Source organism: Aythya marila (genome assembly GCF_965140915.1).
Source record: "Aythya marila genome assembly, chromosome: 26".
In the NCBI taxonomy this organism is placed as follows: Eukaryota; Metazoa; Chordata; class Aves; order Anseriformes; family Anatidae; genus Aythya; species Aythya marila.
The window spans coordinates 5,448,826-5,465,815 of NC_139067.1; the positions used below are offsets into that span (position 1 = coordinate 5,448,826).

General features: G+C 39.5%; 1 protein-coding gene across 1 annotated transcript; it reads right to left on the reverse strand.

Moving 5' to 3' along the window:
- Window positions 1-7,953: 7,953 nt before the first annotated feature.
- GKN1 (gastrokine 1) lies at window positions 7,954-14,107 on the reverse strand (the record flags this gene model as incomplete). The annotated part of the gene is made up of 6 exons (XM_082779599.1): window positions 7,954-8,069; window positions 9,049-9,229; window positions 11,199-11,309; window positions 11,530-11,688; window positions 12,062-12,115; window positions 14,069-14,107. 6 exons carry the CDS (start codon window positions 14,105-14,107, stop codon window positions 7,954-7,956), a joined length of 660 nt encoding a protein of 219 aa, XP_082635725.1.
- Between the last annotated feature and the right edge of the window lie 2,883 nt (window positions 14,108-16,990).

Consider the following 16,990-nt stretch of genomic DNA (forward strand, 5'->3'; position numbering starts at 1 on the left):
AAAAAAAAAAAAAAGTAAAAAAAAAAAAAAGTAAGGCCAATTCAAGACTTAGAGCCCATCTTCTTGAAGATTGTGTTTAGCATTGTATCCTGCTTGGAAATAGAATTAAGGTATTTTTAGGTTTTAATAGCCTCAAATTCCTGACAAATGTTTTTTACTATAATGCTTTCAGCTGCAATTCTGGGAGGCACTGAGAATCCCTGGTTCCCAAAGTGAGTGGAAAAGAAAGGGCAAAGACATGAAGGACTGGAGGTAAGTTAATCAGACAAAGGAAGAGACAGCTGTAGTTGTCCTAAGAAATGGTGATAAAATTAATTCTCCATGGAATTATGTTAAAGAAAACTAGGAAAACTGAGGTGCAACTTCAAGTCCTGCAAGCCTAATCACATCATGCATCTAAAATATCTCCAGAACATATAGGAATTGCTTTTAATCTTTTCCATTCTACGTTAGATTCTGCCTCTCATCTTTCTCTTTTAATTGAATTCAGCTTACACAAGTGAGATAAGTAAAAGACCATTTGTCAAGTTTAACATTTTTCTTCCAGGCATCCCTTTTGCCAGATCATTCACATGACAACATTCTTACTAACTTAAGCCTTAAAAACAGATCTCCAAGTCATTCTCTGCTAATACATACAGTTATTTTATATTAACATATCTTCATGATGTCAAGCTAGCTTGTGTTTTCCATTAAACTCTCTGCTGTTTCTCAGTATACTGACAAAAATACTCAAGTGTAAACAGGTTCCTGCATTTCATACAAAAGCTATTAATTGCCATGTTAAGAAGACTAAACTCAAGTTAACTGTCCCAGTCCTTTAGTTACCGTGTAATGGTCCCTCATTAGAGGACTTTACTTGCTTTGAAGGTCTACTAACAATAATTGCAAATTGAAAATCTAATACTGAAATCTAATAAAGCTTCTTTAAAATTGTACTCAGGTAGGGAGCAACTAGCATGATATAAATTGACTGGGCAGCTTCCCTTTTGTTTTCTGGTGATCAAGAACAGAACTCTCTCTTTAGAGTATTGCCCTTCTTTGCTCAGAATCCAGTTATTGTTCAAGAAGGACATTCCTGTGATTTGGTACAGCATATGCCTGATGATAGATTTGTGTTTCTAGGCTGCCCACCTCATTAGTAAAGGACACAGTAGGAACACTGTCCACCAGACAACAAGCATCAGTCATTATATGAACAATGTTTTATTTGACATTTATTCTGGAACATATTCTTCCAATGCAGTTTTTGACTACAACACATCAAGTGTTCAGAAAGGCAGTTCAGCTGCTTTACACATACCTTGCTCCAGTTTCTAAAAGAAAAATACATTGTTCCGGGATTTTAGATACAAACTTCCTTTCTTTGAGAGCTCTCAATTCAGAGTAAATTCTTGGGCCTGAAATATGTGGACGGTCAATTCATTACTACAAGATGAAGGGTGTAGCACCTCTTCAAATGTCCCCAGAAAGGAAGGACATGAACTACAACAGACACATTTAAGTCTCCCCCTTGTTCCCCCTGCTAGGACTGATGTGTGCTAATCCAGATAACTTTTTTTTGCCTGGGATGTTCTTAAATTCCATATCCTCTCAAACTGCTATAGAATAAAGCCTCTAAAGTAAGAAAGTAATAAAAACTGAGGGACGGTGTTCTTAAACACAGATCATATGCACCTGGATAACTGAGGACATCCTGACTATTTTGTCTGAACAGAAGAAATTATCTTGATTTAAACCTTTTGAGCAATGGGGAACTTGTCTTGCTAAAGCTTTAGTATTTACTGGCCCTACTCCTGTTCCCACTCTTACATAAATAAATAAATAATGTTATGTTAACTTTTTAACAGTAGGTTTCATGTTGGGAAAGAGTAGACACATCATTGTTTGTCTTCTAAGAGCTGACATAAGTCTGACAAACTGTCACATACCCTGGTTAATTCAGCAGAAACAGCACTGTATTCCTGGCTTGATTAATTTCAAATTTATACTACCGAGAGACTGGAAATACAGATCTGGGATAAACTGTCAGGAAAGCATAAAGACTCCTTCTACATGGCCCTGGCAGTATAAATGGAATACATCTTTCACCTCTCTTAACAGTGCCATTGCAGCATTAACAAAGGAAAACTAAGCCCATTTTCTTGCACCTTCAAGGTTGAGTTAGAGGCCTTGGGAGTAAGCATCTGGGAATCTTGCACTGTCTTATGTGGGTCATAACTGTGTTGTATTGTGGATGAATCTGTGAAACAAAACTCCATCCCTCTGAGCGTTCAGTGTGGTGTCTTTGGCCAGTTCTCACTATGTAGTGGAAAAACAATTAGAGGTCATTTTAGGAATATATTAACTCTGTAAATCATATAAATCATGAGAATATTCTTTGCCTAACAACAACAACAAAAAAATCATTGTATTCTCCTTCTCATTCTACCTTTCATGCCACCATAAACAAGATTTTTTTTTTAATTAATTAATTTATTTATTTTGTGGAAGGTCTTAATTCTCTATGCAATATTTGTAATGTATGTACTTTGCTTGCCCATTCTTAAGGGTGTGCCCTGTCTTAAGAGCCAGCTTTTAAGAATACCAAATGGGCTCAAAAATGTAGAGGAGGTGCAATCAGATAGTTTAATATCTGTCTAAGGGTTTAGATAGAATAATTTCAGTTGGAAGCAATCTACAAAGGTTGAGTACAACTGTCAGACTACTTTGGGGCTGACCCAAAGTTAAAACACGTCATTAAGATCATTAGCCAAATGCCTGTTAAACACAGACAGGCATGGGGCATCAACCACCTCACTGGAGAGCCTGTTCCATTGTCTAGCTACCCTCTCAGTGAAGTTTTCCTAATGTCTTGTCTGAAACTCCTCTGGCACAGCTTTGAGCCTTTCCCATGTGTCTTATCACTAGATACGAGGGAAAACAGATGAGCACCTCCTCTATTTCTTCCCCCTCAGGAAGTTGTAGAGAGCAATGTCTCCTCTTAGCCTCCTTTTCTCCAAACAAGACAAGCTAAGACAACAAAGTCCTCAGCCTCTGCTCATAAGACATGCCTTCCAACCCTTTTACCAGCTTTGTTGCCCTCTCCTGGAAACATTCAGGTATTTTAACATCTGTTTTACATAGAGGAGCCCAGTACTGCACACGGTACCCCAGAGTGAGGCCAAGCAATGCTAAATACAATGGGAGAATCACCTCCTTTGACTAGATGGCTATTCTGTTTATACACACCCCAAAATGCAGTTTGTAGCCTTGGCTGCCAAGGCACACTGCTGGTTCATATTGAGCCTGCTGTGAAGCAGCACCCCCAGCTCCCTTTCTGCTGTGCTGCTCTCCAACCATTTATCTCACAGCCTGTACTTATGTCTGGCATTATGCTGTCCCAGGTGCAGACTCTGGCATTTGTTTTCATTAAATTTTATGCCTTTGCTGATCGTGCAATGCTCCAGTCTATTTAGATTGCTGTGCAAGGCACTAATCCCTCCATAGAGTTAAAAGCACCTCCCAGTTTAGTACCATCAGCAAATTTACTAAAGATGCATTCAACTTCTGCATCCAGATAATTGATAAAATTATTGAATAGAACCAGCCCCAAGATTGAGCCTTGGGGAACACCACTATTGGCTGGATGACAGACAGATGTATTCCCAATCTCTACAATCCTTTGAGCCCTACTGTTCAGCCAATTCACACCCAATGTACCGTGTACCTATTGGACAGGGCACACAACATTCCCCAGTGCACAGTTGTGACATGGCAATGGCCTCTTCAGCTTTTCTTGCCTATTTTCAAGCAGCTATCTGTAGTTGTTGACAACTCTGATGAAGTGTGTTAGGCTCTTAGCAGTTCTGTATGCCTCGTGAAGATTCATGGTAATTCTAATAATTGGCAAAGAAACAAATTCCTCAGTATTTTCTCTGTGTCCCCCTAAAATTAAGTCAAGGTGGAGAATGGGCCGTGACAGGATATTTGAGGTTTTAGAATTAGTTTTTCATGGCTGGCTTGCTTTCTTGAGAGGAAAAAAAGAAAAAGCATTTATTCAAATGCTGTATTTGTCATGTTCTAAGGGGGGCTGAGCCCCCTTATGCTTACCACGGTAACTGGATGGGATAAAGCACATGATTGGAGCACTGCAATCGATGTCTATAAACGGTTCAAATGGGACAGGCAAGGGAGGAATGTTGATGGAAGTTGCCCTCTACACAAAAAATGGGGTTGTTGTTTTTCGGTCACAGCTCTGTGCAATGCACAGTTCAAGCGCTTACAGATGAAAAATTAGAGATCAAGCCAGAAAAGGGAACTTCTTGTTTGGTGTTTACCACAGATTGCCTGATCCACGGAAAGGGTGCTGATGAAGAGTTCTTTCTTCAACTACAGGAATCAACATATTTGCAGGCACTGATTCTGATAGAGGACTTCAACTACCCTGACATTTGCTGGAAAAGTGGCATGGCAAACTGCAAGCACTCTTCTGGAGTGCCTTGAGGATAATTTCCTAGTCCAGATGATAAAAAAAAAAAAAAAAAAAACAACCAATGGAGATGTGTTACTGGACCTGTTGCTGACCAATGAAGAAGGGCTTATTAGAGAGGTCAAGATTGGAGGTAGTCTGGGTAACAGCTGCAGATCTACTAGAATTTATAATCTTGAGAGATATAGGCAGGGCAAAAGCATGGTCAAGGCCCAAAGCTTCAGGAAGACAATCTTTCATCTCTTTAAGGGTCTAATGGATGGGACCTGCTGGGAAACTGTCATCAAGCATAAAGGAGCAGAAGAGAGCTGAGAGATATTTAAATGCACTTTTCTTAGGGAACAGGAGCTCTCAATTCCAGCATGCAAGAAGTTGGGTAAGGAAGTCAGGAGATCAGCATCCCTGAGTCAGGACCTCTTAACCAAACTAAAATACAAAAATGAGATGCATAGACAGTGGAGGCAGGAGCATGCATCCTGGGAAGATTATAGAAATATGGCCTGGGAGTGTAGGGATGGGATCAGGAAAGCCAAGGCACAGCTGGAGCTGAACTTGGCAAGGAATATGGAGAATAACAAGAAGAGTTTCTACAGGTACATAAAACAGCAAAGAAAGATAAAGGAATTTGTGTACCTCTGATGAGTGAGATAGGGGACCTGGCTACAACTGACAATAAGGCTGAGAAACTCAATATTTTGCCTCAGTCTTCACTGGCAATTGCTCTTTCCATACCTCCCAAGTCATAAAACTTCAAGGAAGGGACTGGGGGAATGAATCCCACCCCAAGTAGGAGATCAGGTTTGAGACCTGAGAAACTTGAATATGAACAGTCTAAGGGACCCGATGAGATGCATCCCAGGGTCCTGAAGAAAGGGGAAGATTGAGTAGCTAAGCCACTATCCATCATGTTTGAAAAGCTGCAGTTGTCAGGTAAAGTCTCCATTGACAGCAAAAATGGGAAACATAACACCCTTTTTTAAAAAGGGTAAAAAGAAGGATACAAGGAACTACAGACTGGTCATCCTCACTTCTGTGCCCAGTAAGTTAACAGAGCAGATCCTCCTGGAAACCATGTTAAGGCATATGGAAGATGAAAAGGTGACTGAAGACAGCCAACATGGCTTCAAAAAGGGTAAATCACACCTGACTTAATGTGTTGGCCTTCTATGACAGTGACAGCATTGGTGGACAAGGGAAGAACAGCTACCCTGACTTGTGCAAAGCCTTTGATGCATTCCCACACAACATCCTTGTCTCTAAATTGGAGGGATATGGATTTGATGGATGGACTACTGGGTGGGTAGTTGGGAAGGAATTGTCTAGATGGGTGCATACAAAGATTTATGGTCAACTGCTTAATGTCCAGTTGGAAACCAGTGACAAGTATTGTCTCTCAGCAGTCTGTATCGGGACCAATGTAGCATAATATCTTAATTGGTGACATGAACAGTGGGATTGAGTGCACCCTCAGAAAGTTTGTTGAGTCTTCAGGGAGACCTTATTGCAATCTTCCAATATTTGAAGGGGGCCTACAAGAAAGATGGGTAGAGACTTTTTACCAAAATGTTCAGTAATAGGACAAGGCTTAAGGGTTTTAAACTAAGAGAGGGTAGATTTAGATTAAATATTAGGAAGAAATTCCTTACTATGAGAGTGCTGAGACACCAAAACAGGTTGCCCAGGGAAGTTGTGGATGCTCCATCCCTGGAAGTGTTGATCATCAGGTTGGATGGGACCTTGAACAACCTGGTCTAGTGGAAGCTGTTGTACTGGGCTTATGTGGCAAGGTTTTGGGGTGGGAGTGGGGCTTCAGGCATGGCCTCTGTGAGAAGAGTCCAGAAGATATCCCATGTCAGAGAAGAACTAGTTCCCGCTGGCCCCAAAAGGACTATACTGCTAATCAAAGCTGAGCCAATGAATGACCTCGAATGTGCTTCTGTGAGAACGTATTTAAGAAAGGAAAAAACTGTGCAACAGCAGCTGTGAGAGAGGAATGAGAAGATATAGAGAAACAACCCTGCAAGGTCCATGCAGAAGGAGGGCAGGAGGTGGTGTTGGTGCCAGAGCAGAAGCTCCCCTGCAGCCTTTGGAGAGGATCCTGGAGGAGGAGGCTGTCCCCCTGCAGCCCATGTGTGGTGGTTTTACCGTGCTGGGCAGCTAAACCCCACAACCGCTCTCTCACTCCCCCTCCTTTAGATAAGGAGGGGGAGAAGTAAAGCAAAGAACAACTCACGGGTTGAGATAAGGATAATTTAATTAAAGGGAAATAATTATAATAATTAAATAAAGACTACCATGAACTAAACAATTTAACTAAGGGGAAATAAAAGGGAAAGGGGAAAAAGGGAGGAAAACAAACAAACAAAATAAATGAAAGCTATATGGAAGTGCAGAGGAAAGAAATTACTCTCTACTTCCCACAAATGAGCGATGATTGACCACGTCCTTGAAGCAAGGCCTCAACGCACGCAGCCGGTGTTCGAGAGGAGGACCAACGTCTTCTCAACGAGAGCCCACCCCTCCCCTCTTCTTCCTGTTTCCACCTTTTATTGCTGAGTGTGACACCACATGGTATGGAATATCCCTTTGATTGGTTTAGGTCAGCTGCCCTAGTGATGTTTCTCTCCTCACTTTTTTGCCCACCCCCTAGGAGGGTTAGAGAAAGGCCCAATGCTGTTCCACTGCTGCTCAGCAGTAGACACAACACTGGTGTGATAACACTGCTGTTCCAGCTACAAGTACAGAGTACGGCACTGTATGGGCTGCTGCTGGGAAAGTTAACATTCCAGCCAGACCCAGTACACCATGGTGTAGTATGTCAGTGCAGATTACCACACTGCTGCCTGTGGAGACCCCACGCAGAAGAATCTGGGCTGGAACTGTAGCCTGTGGAGAGGCACTCACAGTGGAGCAGGAGGTCTGGTGGGAGCTGCTGCCAATGGGGAACACATGCTGGAGCAGTGTGTTCCTGAAGGCCTGCATCCTCTAGTATGGAGCCATACTGGAGCGGTTCTTGAAGAACTGCAGTCTGCGGGAAGCTCATGGTAGACCAGTGCAGGAAGGATGGTATCCCATGTGACAGACCCCATGCTAGAGCAGGGGAAGGGTGTGACAATGAAGGAGTGGCAGAGATGAGCCATTATAAATTGACCACAACCCCCATTCCATGTTCCCCTGAGCTGTGTGGGGGTAGGAGGTAGTAGAAGGTGAATCTGGGGATTTTTTTTTTTTTTTTTTTAGTTTGTTTTCTGAACGCTTTCATAGATCTTAAAGAGTAAAGAGTGTAGTAATGAGAAATTAGCCACAGTTCATCCATGCTAAAGGTGTTTATTTGAAAGATACTATCACCGATTGATCTGTTTCAACATCTGAATCATGAAGAACAAAACTCTTGAGAGATGTAATGTCAGGGAAGAACATCATCAGGGATGGCTTTGTTCAGCTACCGAGCATTCTTACTAGGTTCAAGAAAGGTACGATGCTCAAAGGTTCTGAGCCTGAACCTGAACCTGAGACTGAGCCTGACAGTAGTCAATGCCCAAAAGATTCAGGAGATCAAGTCTGTAGCAAGAGTTTGGATTGTACCAAACCTGGGATCCTAAAAAAAAGAAAAGAAAGTATGATGAGTTAATACCCAAGATGTTTTTAAATGATCTGTTCATTGATTGGCAGCCCTTAATACCTGGGACATTGCACTTGCATTCTTATTCAAATCGGGCCATTTCAAATACCAAAGCAATTATCAAAGCCAGGTGAGCAGCACTAAGTGTAAATACTGCTACGTCAGAATGCAACATCCAATGCGTGATCTTTGGAGCATATCTCACATGATAGTGTTTACAAACAGTCAGGTTGCTATAAGGCTCATAGTACTTTGCTGATGCTGCAGGACTGACTTCTGAGTGAAAGATTCTTTTGTAGTTACCAAATACAATTGGACCTTTAACTCATAAAAAGGATCACAAAGATATGCTATTTAATATTCTCTACATTTTCTAGTACTAAGGGGCACTATTATACTCTATACTGTTAGTATATATTACTGTGTATTGTACAGTTATGTTAGTGCTACCTAATAGGTCCTGTCAGGCTTTGACATTATCAAACAAGCCTATAAAGTTGAGGCCACTAAACTCCTACATTGTAATCACTCTACCTCTGAAAAACCTACAGGGAATGAAGCAGCTTGGCTTAATACTGGGAAACATAAGTGCTTGACTTGAATGGTGGGATTCCTCAATAACCTCTCAGCAATCTCTGAACTGAAGGATAGTAGTACTTGAGACTGTGCTGCTGCTTTACCTTGGCATTACAGATAAGTTCAACGTGCAAAATTCTAAACCAAAACTTAAGCTTCCTTAAACCTTAGTAAAAGGAGTAGTGAGAGTTTGGATTAGAGTATTTTATTGGAGTTTGTAACTCAATATTGTTCTAATCCTGGACTGCAGAGATACTGAGCCCTTCCTGCAACTCCTAATTTGTGCCTGTCTCTAGTTGTAGCAGCAGTATTTGTGTATTTCTGAAGGAAACAAAATCACTTGCTTAGTTACACATGAAACTTGTATGATCACACTTACCCTGATTACCCAGATTACCCAGATTAACCAGATCAGACTGCTGGGCTTCATAAGCCATGTAAGTTGTGAGTCCTCTGCACAGACTGTAGATCTCTGATCCATAGGAACTGAGGTCACGGATACGTCTGTTTGAGATGACGTATCTGACATCCCTTGAAACCACTCTTTCGCCTTTCACGCTCTAAACATCAAATAAGATCATTCAACAAGATCAGTGCATTGATCCATTAAATGTTATGCATATTCTTATTTCTGGAATGATGAGTGAATGCTTGATGTTCTACCAAAACTCTGCTTAGTGCAGTCTTCTAAACTGATGTGAAAATATGAGACCATTAGTAAGTGCTGAAGACAATCCCTAGAACAGATCTTTCTAAGGGAGTAAAGGTGGAAGCAGGCTAAAGAGAATGGAAAACTTCACTAAGTAGCTGCATAGAAAAAGAGAAGTGCAGACAGTATTTTAACACAGATTTCCCCCCAAAGTATTTTCTCAGTCAGTTACTAACCTCTTACCACAGAGATACTTGAAGAGTGGAAAGAGAAATCTATTCAGTTATCTAAAACTGGAACCAAGGAGGGCAGTAGCAACAGTTGGCAGATGTATTTACATTAAAATAATTCACAAGCTGTTTTTATGACCTCTTTGGGAACTCTGCTGAATATTTTAATGGGATAGTTTCTCTGAACTGTTCCAGGGTGCTTTGTTTCCAATGAATTTAAAATATATTTTCCTACTTTGTCCTCTAGACAGCGTTTCTGTATGCCTGTATTTTCTCTTATGACCTAGGATTCCTGCTAGTTTGTATTCATTATTCAGCTATAGCCACAGATCTTCTGTTCTGGATCATACCATTAATATGGAGGTTGAACTGAATATGAGGAGATGCCCTCTTATACCTCAAAGGAAAACAGAGATTCAAACAACAGCACACACAAAGCAATATTCCAAAATGGAAAGTGCAATTTTTTGTTCAAGTGACTCAGAATTAACCATCTTTGTAACTTGCCATCCAAAAATAATGTCACTGAAAGCTTCCTAAAATAAATTGTTTCTTAGCATACTACAGAACCCAGACTTTTTTGGAGAAAATGTGGACTAGGGGGAGGGTAGAAGGGTAGAATGCACCTACTCTTTTTCTTTTGGAAAAAGACATCACCATGCCACTTCCAACAACCTAGTCTACTCAAGAAAGAGAAAACGTACTCTTAAGAAACAGTTTGATAAACTCCACAGTTAAGAGACACTTAGCAAGGGTAATTGAGACTGTTCTGTACTTTCAAAATTACTGTGGAATTTTATCAAAAGGTTCCTGAAAGCCCACTCAAATACACTTCCTTCTTGCTGGTAAGCAGTGAGTTGAGAGAGCTTCAGAGAGCACAGATATACATCTTAGTAAAAGCAAGCTTGGAACTACATTTAGACGTGAAAGGTTTTGCTCAAATCTGAACTTATATAACTACATTTTTCTTCCCCATCAAACACTTCTGTCCCTTTAAAGCCTGGATTTTTATAAGAATTTAGTTCTCAGACTTTAGGAGGAGTCTATGTCTACAAAAGGTTAATATGCTGAAATTTTTGAAAATGTTGCATTAATTTTGTGGGCTGGATTTATGCTAGTATGGACATTAGTTCTTTTGAAAAAGTTTTAAAAGGGCTTGACATTTTAGCTAAATTTTTTGTTGTTGTTGTTATTGGACTAGTTGCTGTTCCCAAACTAGAGCTTCCTAAAAAATGTATTTTTAGAAATTAGAGTTTAGAATTTTTTTTTCTTATACAACGAATGTCAGATTATGAAGAGTATTGTGCTAAGAAACTAATTTTTTAAAATATAACACAGTATTAAAATGTAGATAATCTAAAGTACATAATCCTTTAGATCATTATAAAATTATTTTAAGTGCTATGTAACAAAAACAGTAAAACCTCCCTTGCAAGTATCTAGAACAAGATATTTTAATTTTTCAAAGCTTTCAGATTATGTTAATATACAATGTAATTGAAATTGGTACAATTTCATGATGAATGTAGATTGCTTTTAAGAAAATATTGTTTTAAAAGCTGTTGAAAATAGCTCTTTAATATCCCATACTTAGAGTTTAGTTTTTGTTACTGTTCAAGTTTACAAGTTACTGCCCCGTTTTTATCTTACCTTATTCTCTTCAGCAAGTACAGCAATTGAAGAAAGAGCAGGCATCACGACTCTGTCCATTTTAGAAATGTAGCAGACATTCTCTGCCACTACTTTGCTTGCAATATAGCCCTGTATAAAAAAGGTTGAGACTTAGAAATTCAGTTTTTCAGTAACAGAGACCAAAATAAAGTCTGTATTAAAAATCAAAGTAATGAACATATAAAGTTTTAACCCCAAAACTTGGACTCAAAATGTTAAGAATAAAGAAACAAGCAGTCTATTTCAGTCAGCTTTGTAGGAACTAGTCTCCTCATAAATCCTCTGAAAAAGCATGCTCTTTGCCACTTACTGTATCATAGTTCAAAACAGTTTTCCATGATTCAGTGGTTGTTTTGTCCTCAATAACTGCCACAAGGGTCTCACTATCGATGGTCAGAATTTGGTAGCCAGTGCCAACATTGATTCTCCTGTAGATGGGTTGTCTCTTGACTGATTTCACATTCTGAAACTAGAAGACAAAATTAACATTTTTAGACTTTCAAGTGGTAGTCAGTTATCTCCTCAAAGCTTTAGAAAAGCAGTGCTATAATATAACAAATGCTGGCCCATAAGTCATGCCTTTAGCAACCACCATATTGTCAAAATGACAGAGGAGTAAGGCATTCTTTAATAGCTCTAAGAATCTTTTAATAGATTCAGTGAATAATTTCTGTATTTTACAACTGTCATCTGTGGTTTCAGAGTTTTATGCGTGAAAAAAATCTTAGATTCCTTTCCCCTAAAGGCAGGGGGATGTTCAAGAAGCAGGGAATGTAGAAACAGAGCACCAATATAAAATTATACTCAGTAGTATGCTCAGTAGTACGTAAAACTATACTCACGTATTGAGCAAAAGCTGGAGTCAGCAAGAGTCCAAGAAGGACTGTAGCCACAATCTGAAAATAACATTGAAAACATAAAAATGTAGCTGCAGGTCTGGCTGATGGATCTTGTCATTAGAATCTTAGTGTTTTTTTCTTAAAATGATATAGAAGTGTACTCCTTGAATATTTTTTGCTTTCTTACTGAATTTACAATAGTCACCTAAAGTGGGTTATTCTTGCTTTACCCCAGAATAACGTAAAGTAAGTACATGTTAGTAGTCTACATTTTTAAGAGCTGAATCTGAAGTTGCTACAGAGATCTACATAATAATATACAGATATTTTACAAGAGTGAGGAGAGAGAGTTTAAATTTCCTCTGCATAGGCATCACAAGAAAATGGTTCAATCCATAGTGTGTTGCTCCAGATTTGCAAAAAGGCCATAGACAAAAATGGACGCCACACTAAGGTTAGCATAGGTTGAATAGCGCATAACTAAACCTTTATAAAAATCCTTATCCCTTCATCTATTCAGGTTAATATGGTCTAAATTGCAACTTCTTGAGGAATGAAATTTCCCCAGAGAGTTACTTTCTGGTATAAATAGACACAGGCATTTAAGAGGTATAAAGGCAATAGCTATAAATCAGAGTTTTAGTCTATAAGAAAATAGCATGTATACTCACAGTGAATTTCATTTTGACTGCAGAGCTGATGCAAGTGCAGATGGAATGACTGAGGTGAACCATCCACCTTATATACGCTAGTCCTCAAAATTAGGCGTGGAATGACTAAATATTGAAATAAAATTATCTAGTAATTTGTATCCAAGTTTGTATGTCATTGGACATTATTTCCTGCTATAACTATTTCATAAATATAGGGGTTGTGCTTCTGCAAATTCTGGCCTGCCAGTCTGACAAAATTATCAGATAAGAATCCATTTGCAGTGAAAAAGGAAATGTGTTTTATGATAACTTTCTGACATATTTGCTATATAATTTTGAAAATCTACATCAAACTGGGGACCAGAGATAACCTAAGGTTTGAAAAAAAAAAAAAAACAACTTTACATTAGACAAAATACAAATAAGTTGGAGGCTTTGCACCATCTAAAACATACTGTACTTTACCAAATAATCACAGGGTTCACCAAAATATATGGCTCAAATGCAACATTGCCACTGAAAATTGTTTCATGATAAATAGGACATTTCAGCAACGTATGAGTCTACAGGTGTCTCTTTGTTATTCTAGGTAGCAGCAATAACTTTTTTCACTTTCCCCCAGCTTATCTTCTGTGGTGAAGTAAACGTTTCTTGTATGAATGGATGATTCACTTAGGATGGTTTTTGAATAATTGTTTTTGGTCTCAACTTGCTCTGTTAGATTTGGATGCAATCAGTGCATTCTGAGTCTATAATAGAGAACCACTGTAAAGATTCCAATATTATTTTCCAACCCCAATTCAGCACATCTTTCAAAAAAATAAGGGATTTTTCTCTCTCTCCATCACTTCTAACCTGTGATACAAGTGCAATATTAGATCAAATTCTGGTTTAACTGAGTCAAGACTGCAAATCTTAGGGGAGATTTTTGATGCATACTATTTTGCAAAATAGTGGTTACATTCTTGATTCTGTACAAGCAACTGTGCTTGTATGGATTTGGGCAGAAAATGTAGGTTTCTCTGGGGACTGTGAGGGCAGACCACACTACTTGTTACTTGCCTGTGGCGCCAATGGGGAGGGAAAGATCCTCACAAGCAGTGTGAAGGAAACTGCCTTCTCACGCTGCTTGACAGGAATGAAACCTCTGCTGGAGGAATGAAAAAGGTTGTATTTGTCAAGATGCAGAAAAGGGAGGCAGAGGGCAGAAGAGCTGTCCTGAAGTGGTTCCTGGGGTGCGTGCGTGTGGGGGGCGGGGCTCTGAGGGGCGAGTGGGTGCATGACAGGGATGGGATTAAGGACCACGAAAAATGGCAGAAAAAAACCTCCTGAGTTAGCAGCAAGGGCAGCAGCTCACGCACTTCAGCAGCCTGAGGTGGGAGTAGCCCAGGCACATGCTTGGATCCCATATTTTTTTGTGTTTGTGGAGGTTTTGTTGTTTGGTTTGGTTTGATTTGGTTTGGTTTGGTTTTCCCTGAAGCCTGGTGTTATTATGCTGCTTTGTTGAGGGTGTCAGTTGTGAATATTATCTTTTTTTTTTTTTTTTTTTTTTTTATTTCTTTTTGTAATAATAAAGCTCTCACACATCAGGTTTTCTTGGTACCTTGAATTTTATTGAAGTTCATTTATTAGATTATTTTATGGCCTTTTAATTAAACTCAGATCACGATTTTGATTTTTTTTCTGTCAATACATTTTTTCAGGTGTTTTTTTTTTTTTTAAATGTAAATTCAATTGAATCTTCATACTCTGCCTGCTGTGGCATAAGGGGAAAATAGAGCTACAAGCTAAAACCCTCTGCTTTATAATGCTGATGTGGCATACTGATGGCTTGCCCTTAAAGAATCTAAACTGTTTATCATGGAAAGTGTGTTTGCCAATAAAGTTCAGGCCTGTTCCTTCTTAGGCAGGATTTCTTCTTGCAAGCAACTCCAATTTTCTGCACTGTTAATAGTAGCTATATATCTCTGTATTTACACAGACCTTTTAATGTGGTGTTGTTGTTGTTGTTGTTGTTGTTGTTATTATTATTATTATTATTTTGGCACTCACAGTTTAAACACGGATCAATTTAAACTTGACTAATGTACATTGTGAAATGTAATGACATCCTAATTAGAGCAAGAAACATGTCAGAATGTAATACTGAAATTAAATTCCTAAGGTCTGGAAAAAAAAAATTTAATTGCTTCAGTAACAGTTCTCTTTCATCTACAAAGTTTGTGAAATGATACTGTAGTACACAGCGTTAACTGAAGTTTCTCAGGCCAGTTTCCTTGGACAAAGGCATTGCAATGTGTAATAATATAATAACTGGAAACTATGTGCATGAAGTTAAATTAGCATATCCAGAAGCTGGACCTTGCTCCCAATGTTTTGTGCATGTAAACTGGAGGCAATTTTTCTTTTATGGAGGGAGAAGGCTATTGAGGCTCTGGCTTGAGCAAGGACCTCGTATGGTTGCTGTTCTCTGCATGTCCACTCTGACCTCTGCTGCCTCATGGGACTCAGAATCATCATCTGCCACAGGGGCTGGCTCATAGTCTTCAGGGGCTAGAAGGTCCCTGGAGAGATATTTCCCAGTGACAAGCTATCAGATAAGTATGAGTGCTGTGCCTGCTTTATCTCAGGGAAAATGCAGGATAAAGCTGGAAATGAGTAAGGAATTCTCTCCAAAAGCACCAGGCAAGTCAGACAGAAGCTTTGTTTAAATACTGCAGCCATATGGTTACTTTCTTTGGAGGTGCTAAAATATTTTTGGGTGTAGGCAGTCAAGATTTGGTTTTAATTTCAGTTAACTAGTAAAGAGCTAACAAACATTTGAACTGGACAGGCTGCTGCATCCTTGACCCAGAGGAGGGGCTGATTCCCCAAGAGGGGCTGTGCTGCCATTCAGAGGGACCTCAACAAACTGGAGGGTTGGGCCAAGTTCAGCTAAGGCAAGTGCAGGGTCCTGCACGCAAGAAGGAATAACCCCAAGCATCAGTACAGGCTAGGGAAGTGACCTGCTGGAGAATACTGTGTCCAGTTCTGGGCTCCCCAGTACAAGAGGGACATGGAGCTGCTGGAGTGAGTCCAGAGGAGGGCTACTAAAATGATTAGAGGACTGGGGCACCTGTCATACGAGGACAGGCTGAGAGAAGTGGGCATGTTTAACCTGGAAAAGAGAAGACTAAGGGGAGACCTCATCAATGTATATAAATAACTGAGGGGAGGATGTCAAGAGAATAGAACCAGTTGGTCTCTTTTCAGTTGTGCTTAGTGAGAGGATGAGAGGCACAAACTGAAGCACAGGAGGTTCCGGCTGAGTATGAGGGGGCACTTCTTTACTAGGAGGGTGACAGAGCACTGGGACATGTTGCCCAGAGAGGTTATGGAGTCTCCTTCTCTGGAGACATTCAAAACCTGCCTGGATGCCATCCTGTGCAATGTCCTCTAGGTGATCCTGCTCAGCAAGAGGCTGGACTAGTTGATCTTCAGAGGTCCCTTCCAACCTCAGACATTCTGTGCTTCTGTGATTCTGTAAAGTAACCCTTGATTTTCATGAATGATAAGGTGTCTCACATGTTAACTTGTCTCAAAGTCCGGGGAAAGGGCATCTGAGCAAGGAAGAAAGGTGAAGATCTGATATCGTCCAGCCAACCCTTGTTACTGAATTCATCCTTTCAGACCAGCATTATAAATGAGTCCCAGCCATTCTGTCTTAATTTTGGCCTAATGACAATTCTATTCTAAAATTTCCAACTGTGCTTTTATTTGGTTAGGGTACGTTCTTTTATTTCCTGTGTTAAATATTTGTGAAACATTGTTAAATAACACCTCTATTCAATTACAGACTGCATTTCAGCAACGCACAATAATACTGTTATTGAAAGCCTGATTTCTGTGCTTATCAGAGCAATAGTGTGACTATTTTCAATTGGCTATAATTCACTGCAATGCTTATAATTTTTTCCTTATAAAACACTGTAGAATGTAGTATTGTAGAATTAAGATAGATTAAAATAACTCAGAAATATGCTTGTTTTCATACCACTGTATTTAATTCTTCCAAATATAGTTATGCAGTAGGTAACACAATTTGCTTTTAGAAATGCTGAAAAATTCCTTATGGTAATGTGAAATCTAATTGGGAAATACTACAGGATCTGATTTAAAAGCCAAAAATGGGATTTTTCAGGAATGGTAGTTTAGGAACTTTTCTTTGGGGTTACTTCTACTTTTTAAAAGGATCAGTAAAAACACAGCACAGACCAGTGTAGGTTAATGATGAATTTTA